The 8,175-nt window shown below is 45.3% G+C and overlaps 1 protein-coding gene across 3 annotated transcripts in view; it reads right to left on the reverse strand.

Moving 5' to 3' along the window:
* Window positions 1-1,309: 1,309 nt before the first annotated feature.
* LOC137198877 (semaphorin-6D-like) overlaps window positions 1,310-8,175 on the reverse strand; it is a 153,808-nt gene continuing 146,942 nt past the window's right edge. For 2 of the 3 annotated variants that reach the window (XM_067612880.1, XM_067612879.1), the window contains exon 23: window positions 1,310-6,078. In XM_067612880.1, coding sequence (XP_067468981.1) covers window positions 4,753-6,078 — 1,326 coding nt within the window. In that variant the 3' untranslated portion in view covers window positions 1,310-4,752. The remainder of the gene's footprint in view (window positions 6,079-8,175) is intronic. The other variant, XM_067612881.1, reaches the window with a different exon arrangement.

Here is an 8,175-nt window from a genome sequence, read left to right on the forward strand (position 1 = left end):
GGACGGTTCCAACAACCAGCAAATTACCATGAAACACCGTTAGTGTACCGAGGAGAACTGCGTCATGGTTCTGCTGTTTACAAGTTAACTGATAAATTAAAACAATTTATAGCAATAGTTTTGAAAGCATTCTCACTTTACTTTTAATACCTAAAACTTTTGCACAGTACTGTATATATATATATATATATATATATATATATATATATATATATATATTTATATTTTACAAGATCCTTTTTTCCATTTCACGAAAGAAGCAAAAGTGTTAAAGTTTTCTAAACACGAGTTTTGTCTAAACAGTCTTAAACAGGCAGATTTAGATCAGGAACTGTTTTAAGATGGAACAGAAGTTTAAGATTTAAATAATTTATTGCACGGCTGCAACTACCAATAAACCTTTTAGTCAATAAAACAATTAGTTTTCCAGATATTACAGATCAGACTGAAGGACTCTCTGATCTAAACTGAATCCTTTATTTTGCAGCCCGTCTATAAACTATGATCATATTTCAGCAGCAACTTCACAACAACCAGTTGTGTTTTTGTGTTGTATGTTTCTACATCTTGACTTTATGGAAAAGAGCTGAAGCCAGTGGCTGTTTAAAAGGAGCAAAACTGATCTAAAAAGTACTTTATTCTTTAGAAAACTGGTCAGCAGTAATGTGGAGTGTTAACGGGGTAAAAACCAGCGGGACAGTAAGTCCTGAGTCGAGGATCAGATCTGCAGCTCTCGTGTGATGGCGGCTTGTTAAATGAGACTTTGATTCATGTGGGCAGCTTCTTCCCAGTGACCAGAACACTTTCTATCTGATAACTATCAAACGGCTGCAGTCAGCTGGGAGACTCGGGGGGGAAATGAAAGAGGATGATGCAAGCTTTTCAAACACCAACAGTGACACGAATCCTCCTTTAACTCCGAGTCGAAATCGACATCAAACTGCTGCTTTGTCCTCACATATTAAATCAGAAGAAAACGATTAGTCAGTGCAGGTTTGGAAACACCTGATGCAGCACGACTCATTCGACACGTGCTCCACATCCTGATCCGGCGCCGGCGGAGCCAAAGTTGCATCATTTGGTGCAGAGCCCCGTCTCCTGCAGACAGGGATGCTCCAGTAACGCTGTGCTGCAGCATCGCCGTGGCTTCGTTATTGCTTCATCTGTGGCGGGAGGGAGCGTGCGTCCGGCCGGCTCAGCGGGTCAGATGTTTATCCGGTTTAACGGCAGCCGACGACCAAACAAACACTGAAAACCGAACCAGTTGATTCATTGATCTCCGTTACTGCGACTCGTTTTCCTTCAGCGGTCGTGTGATTTACACTGATCACGGCTGTTTCACGTGTTCACGAGAAAACAGGAAGTTACTCTTGACCGTTAACTGAAGGTCTGATTAAGAGCTTTGTGCAGGAATTTCAACCACATCTCATGGTCTTCCTCAGCGGATAGTCTGCAGAGTTGTCATGGAGACGGGAGACAAACAAACAAGAGCTGAAGTTCGTAACTTAGGTCACATGATGACAACTGCTGAAGAAGACCTTTAGATGTGGTTGAGAGCTCCAGAAGGAGCTTCGTAGACGTGAGATAGAAGATAGAGATCAGATGTCTCGTCTGCATGTAGATAATCAATCAATCAATCAATCAATCAATCAATCAATCATAGTGAACGATTAGATTCTTTGGGTCAAAGTCGGATCGGATGAGAAACTGGATTAAAACAGATTTTAGTTTCAGCTTGACGTGTAAAATACATCATCTTCATCATCTTCATCATCATCAAGTTCTTACACAGTGAAGCTAAAAAACCTTCCGATGATTCAAGTTTCATTTATTTTATTTTCCTACAAAACGCAGAAACACTCGAACGAGACGGAAACGTGCAAAACAGCTGTTGAGCTCTTTATTTGTTTATTTATTTATTTGTTTATTTGTTTATTTATTTATTGTTACTGTCTGACTGCTCGTTGTAAAATCTCTTTGACGACATTTGTATCGTCATGCAGCCACGTTACAGCTGAGACGTCTGGTGATGTCATAGCTTCTGTTTTAAAACAAATGATCAATTAATTGATTAATGGACTGATTGTTTCAGTGATGCAGTTCTTTTGTTTCGCAGCTGTTGGCGTCCGGATCAAAGCAGGAACTTCATTAAATGTTTTATTATCATCGCGTCTCTGCTTGTGTTCGCTCAAAGCTTTTCTGCAGCGTTGTGTCAGTTCTGAGATTTACGAGCCTCCTTGAACGCACCACTGAGAGGTTTGCTCACGTCTGCTTTTCACCACGATAACAAACAAGTGTGAAGAAGAAAAGGTCAATAAATTTGTTTTCTTCTGCAGATTATTCTGGTGTCGTTTTTACTTCACGTGACACATCGGAGACGTTTCGTCACGCCTGAGCACGCCGACGTGAACGCCCGCGTGAACGCCCACGTGAACGCCCGCGTGTGATCAGATTCAACACGTTTTATTATTACGCGGTTTCATTCCTGGAATATCTGTTGGGTTCTGAGTCGATCCAAAGAGGAATACAATCAGCAGTAACGTAAAGTTAGCAGCTAACAGGCTAAACGTGCAGAAACACCAGTTTGTGTAAATGAACCATCGGCTGAGAGACGATAGTGAGTCTCGTTGCACTTTTTAAAATCTTTCCACACGTTGTTTTTTGCAATCAGAACTTTTCCAAATCTAAAAACGATCACATTCATTTCCTAAACCAAGCACCATGTCGAGGCAACAGTCGACTCTGCCAGCTGTTTGAATTCGTCCTCTTTACTTCTTAGCAGCTCGTTGTTTTATTTACAGTTTTTGTCCGACTGGCGACTTTTATTGCTGTTGCTGGCAGCGCTGCTCTCTGTTGCCTCAAGATGATTCCTGCGGTCGTTCTGTTCGTCAGCTGCAGGCCGAGAGCCCAAACAGAAGAAACAGCCACAGGAAAAAATGAGTGTTCTTGACTGTCGACAAACACCGGGAGGTAAAAGTAAAACAGGAAACAGCAGATTCGCTTCACAGTCGAGTATTTTTAGAGCAGAAACACTCCTACAGACCCGCAGCAGCTTTAACGGTTCATCCAAACCACCAAAACTAAACATATTATCTTACTTTCCTCTCACTTCATCAAGTCACACAGATGTTTGGCTTTATTTGTCCTTCTGCAATGATCCACAATGATCCACCAGCCAGGAAATAGTCCCAGTCTGCGGCGTGATCCGGGCTGTTCGGCCCGCTGCTGCTGCTGTTTGGACAAATAGAAGCAGAACTCTCTGCACAGCGTGATAGTTTACAGCCTTCAGGGCGTTCAGGAGATCTGTTATAAGACAACAGATATAATGTGTATGAACTAGCAGCTGGATCCACATCAGTCCTGAAACCAGGTCTTCAGGTCTTTAGTTCTGCTCAGACTGTTGACATGTTGCTGCTTTTCTTGTGTTTACAGTGATAAATTATTCCGCCGCTCTGACAGCTGTCATTTCTGACTGTAACGTTACTATGACAACAGGCAACAGGGTTTACTTCCTGTTTCTCTGAGCAGTGAAATATTATTAAAACTAAACACTGTGCACCACTGTGCACCACTGTGCACCACTGTGCACCAGAGAATATGTGTTTTAGTGATTTGGATGAACCGAACTGTTAAACCTTTTGACTCTGAGCTGTTTCTTCTCTTTCGGCAGGTGAACCTGTTGATGACACAGCGACGGAGCTCAGTAGGTGATCACTTTAACTTCACCTGTTTCAACGTAAAAACTTTGATGATTCTGCAGATTCAGTTCATAAAAATCCAGCTCTGACGTTCTGGAGCGAGACGTCAAATCAAATCAATCCAGGCTGATTATTAATTCAAGAGGATCAATGTGAACATACAAGTCACTAAACTGAAGGACTATTAAGTGTCGTGAGCACATTAATTAGTAATTTTCCCCTTAAACACCTACTGGGCTCCGTACGAAACACAGCTCCATTCATGCTTTAGTGTTTTAGATACCAATATGGTATAAAAGAGAACATTCATCTGGTTCTGTCAGGCTCTGTCATCACAGGACTGAGTGATCCGGGTCTCTGTAGCTGCTGGATTTTGATCCCACAGCTCATGAAGCAAAGCTCTACTTCATCATATAAGTGCTGCTGATGTGTTCGTGTACAAAAAAAACTGTCTTGAACGTCTCGTCGTCTCGGAAACGTCGGATCGTTGTAGTTTTGTTTCTGCGCTTGTCGTGGAAAAGGAGGATGAGCAGAGAGGAATCTTCCTCCGGGCGCTCTCGGCGTTGTGTGATTTTTGATGCCATCGTTTGACTCACTTATCAAAGTCCCGGATTCAGTTCACGTCAGGTCTGCAGCCACGGTGCAGCAGCCGGGGACGTCAGATCAAGAGTTTTTCAGGCCACCTCGAGCCTCCGGGACTCCTTTTGAATCATTAACATCTTTCTGCTTCTGGAAAGTTTCTGCGACTCGTCGGAGCCGGTTTTGAGGGGAAAGTCGCCACAAGCGGCCGTGAGAGATGAGTCCGAGATCCTGTTTATTTGTCAGAGTTTGTGTCCGCCCGGCTCCTTCAGGGCTTCGCTCTGCGAGCGAGCGAAGCAGCTACAATGCGGTGGCCGTAGCTCAGGGAGGCCACAGACGGCGCCCTCTCAGCAGCAGGAAGTAACCACGACTGAAGGGTCGTAATGAGGAGTGATGGGACAGAAGCTCTGAAGTCTGTTTGGTGACTTCGTGCCCCACCAGTGCTCAGAGTGCTTTCCTGTTTCCTCCTGCAGCCTCAGTACTTGTATTTTCCCGCCTCTGCTACTGGTGATGTCGCCGTGTTCGGGAGGAACAGCGGTTTTGGCGGGACTTGGGGTTTGAGCGACGCCGTTCGCCGGATGATTGCGGCCCGCTGGACGTGCGGACCTTCACTGTAACTGTGCTGCCGTGTCAGGCAGGTGCTGGCGATCAACGGCCGCTGGCTCTCACCGTTGGCACTGGCGTTTGTATCGGCCGCAGCGCTGGCGCCCGGCGGCCCGTTGCTGCTGCTGTTGGTGTTCATCCTGGCTAGAAAGTGTGCGTGCGCTGCCCCCCGTTGGTTGAAGCTGTGGTGGCGCGGTACGGCGCCTCCGCCGCTGCCCATCTTGATGAGGGAGTGGCGCTGGGAGTGGTGGCGCGTTACGGAGACGCCGCTTTGTCCAGGCCTCTCTGGAATCACCTGCTGCTGGAGTGGAGTCGAAGAAGAGGAGGAAGAGGAGGATGGGACGGAGGTGGAGGAGGTGGGGTTGTTGGAGGAGGAGGATGAGGAAGAGGCAGAGGATGAGGTGGAGTTTTGAGGAGGTGCGTCCAGGCGTTTGGGGAGGCCGTCCCGCGGCAGCGTGGAGGTGCTGTAATATGGAGCTGATTCTGTCTCGGGGATCTGCTGCTGGTGATGGTTACTGCCGCCGCCGCCGCCGCTGCTGTGGTGGTTGCTATGGTGATGGCTGTGGTTGTAGTGGTGGGTGCGGGTCTGGCCGTGGTGACTGTGATGATGGCTGTGATGGTGACTATGGTGATGGCCTCCGGAGGAGGAAGAGGACGGCCCGGGGAACAGGGAGGATGAGGAGGTGGAGGTCAGGACCTTGATGCCTCCGGTTCCTGACGCGCTGACCTCATGGATGTGTTTGAGCAGCTCGTCCAGCGCCGACACATCCACGACCGTCTGGGGGAGGGACTGCTGGGAGTGGTGGTGATGAGGGGCTCCTCCTCCTCCTCCTCCTCCTCCTCCTCCTCCTCCTCCTGCTGCTCGCTCATCATTGGAGATCTTCCTCTCCTCGGGGAGGTGCAGCGAAGACGAAGAAGCGCCCGCTCCATGGGCCAGTCCATTGCTCAGGCTGTTGCCATGGTGATGAGTGAAGGGGAACACCTGCTGGGTCATGGAGTTCCCCACGACGGCCATGAATCCCAGACTGGATCCGGAGCAGCTGGGCCCAGATTTGGGGTTGCTGTCCTTGCCGTTGTTGCAGTTCTGGTTCTTCTCGTACTGATGGTGCTGCAGCGCCTTCATGTTCCTGATGGGGAGCTCCGGGGTGGAGTCCGGCGTGGGCAGGCCGGACAGCTCGCCGTCCCCCTGAGACAGAGACTAAACAGAAGTTAGACACATGGTTCAAACTCACTCTAGATAAAGATGTCATCGTTACGAGCATCCCCAACCTTTTGTTCTTGTTCTAAACGCAACAAATATAAAACATACAACAGTATAATAATCTATTTAAAGGACCAGTGTGAAGGATTTAGTGGCATCTAGTGGTGACCAGCTGAAGCCCCGCCCCCTTCCAGGTGTGTAGGAGAACCTACGGTGGCCACGAAAAACATGAAAGTTTCTCTCCAGAACCAGAGTTTGGTTTGTTCGTTCTGGGCTACTGTAGGAACATGGCGGCTCTGTGGAAGAGGAGCTGCTCCCGCCGTAGATATAAAGACTCATTCTGAGGTTCTCAGGTGATTAAACACTAATTAATACTTATGAATATTATCTGTTAGATGTCACTAAATTCTCCACACTGCACCTTTAAAGAAACCAGAACTGCAGGATCTGCGTGTTTATTCCCGTTAACGTTTTTCATTAATCACCTTTTTAAAACTATGATCCATTTCCTGTGACTGGAACTATTTCCTGTGACCGGAACTATTTCTTGAGACTGGAACTATTTCCTGTGACTGGAACTATTTCCTGTGTCTGGAACTATTTCCTGTGACTGGAACTATTGTGACTGGAAATATTTCTTGTGACTGGAACTATTTCCAGTGACTGGAACTATTGTGACTGGAACTATTTTATGTGATTAGAACTATTTCTTGTGACTGGAACTATTTCCTGTGACTGGAACTATTTCCTGTGACTGGAACTATTTTTTGAGACTGGAACTTTTTTCCTGTGACTGGAACTATTTCCTATGACTGGAACTATTTCCTGTGACTGGAACTATTGTGACTGGAACTATTTTATGTGATTAGAACTATTTCTTGAGACTGGAACTTTTTTCCTGTGACTGGAACTATTTCCTATGACTGGAATTATTTCCAGTGACTGGAACTATTTTATGTGATTAGAACTATTTCTTGTGACTGGAACTATTTCTTGAGACTGGAACTTTTTTCCTGTGACTGGAACTATTTCCTATGACTGGAATTATTTCCAGTGACTGGAACTATTTCCTGTGACTGGAACTATTGTGACTGGAACTATTTTATGTGACTGGAATTATTTCCAGTGACTGGAACTATTTCCTATGACTGGAACTATTTCTTGTGACTGGAACTATTTCCTGAGACTGGAACTATTTCTTGTGACTGGAACTATTTCCAGTGACTGGAACTATTTCCTGTGACTGGAACTATTTCTTGTGACTGGAACTATTTCCTGTGATTAGAACTATTTCCTGTGACTGGAACTATTTCTTGTGACTGGAACTATTTCCTGTGATTAGAACTATTTCCTGTGACTGGAACTATTTCTTGTGACTGGAACTATTTCTTGAGACTGGAACTTTTTTCTTGTGACTGGAACTATTTCTTGAGACTGGAACTATTTCCTGTGACTGGAACTATTTCTTGCGACTGGAACTTTTTTCCTGTGACTGGAACTATTTCCTATGACTGGAACTATTTCCTGTGACTGGAACTATTTCCTGTGACTGGAACTATTTCTTGAGACTGGAACTTTTTTCCTGTGACTGGAACTCTTTCCTGTGACTGGAACTCTTTCCTGTGACTGGAAGTATTTCCTGTGACTGGAACTATTTTTTGTGATTGGAACTATTTCTTGTGATTGGAACTATTTCTTGAGACTGGAACTATTTCTTGAGACTGGAACTATTTCTTGTGATTGGAACTATTTCAAGTGACTGGAACTATTTCCTGTGACTGGAACTATTTCTTGAGACTGGAACTATTTCCTGTGACTGGAACTATTTCCTGTGACTGGAACTATTTCTTGATACTGGAACTATTTCTTGATACTGGAACTATTTCCTGTGACTGGAACTATTTCTTGAGACTGGAACTATTTCTTGAGACTGGAACTATTTCCTGTGACTGGAACTATTTCCTGTGACTGGAACTATTTCTTGATACTGGAACTATTTCTTGAGACTGGAACTATTTCTTGTGACTGGAACTATTTCTTGAGACTGGAACTATTTCTTAAGACTGGAACTATTTCCTGTGACGAACTATTTCC

The sequence above is a fragment of the Thunnus thynnus genome, chromosome 15 (genome assembly GCF_963924715.1).
Source record: "Thunnus thynnus chromosome 15, fThuThy2.1, whole genome shotgun sequence".
NCBI classification, from domain to species: domain Eukaryota; kingdom Metazoa; phylum Chordata; class Actinopteri; order Scombriformes; family Scombridae; genus Thunnus; species Thunnus thynnus.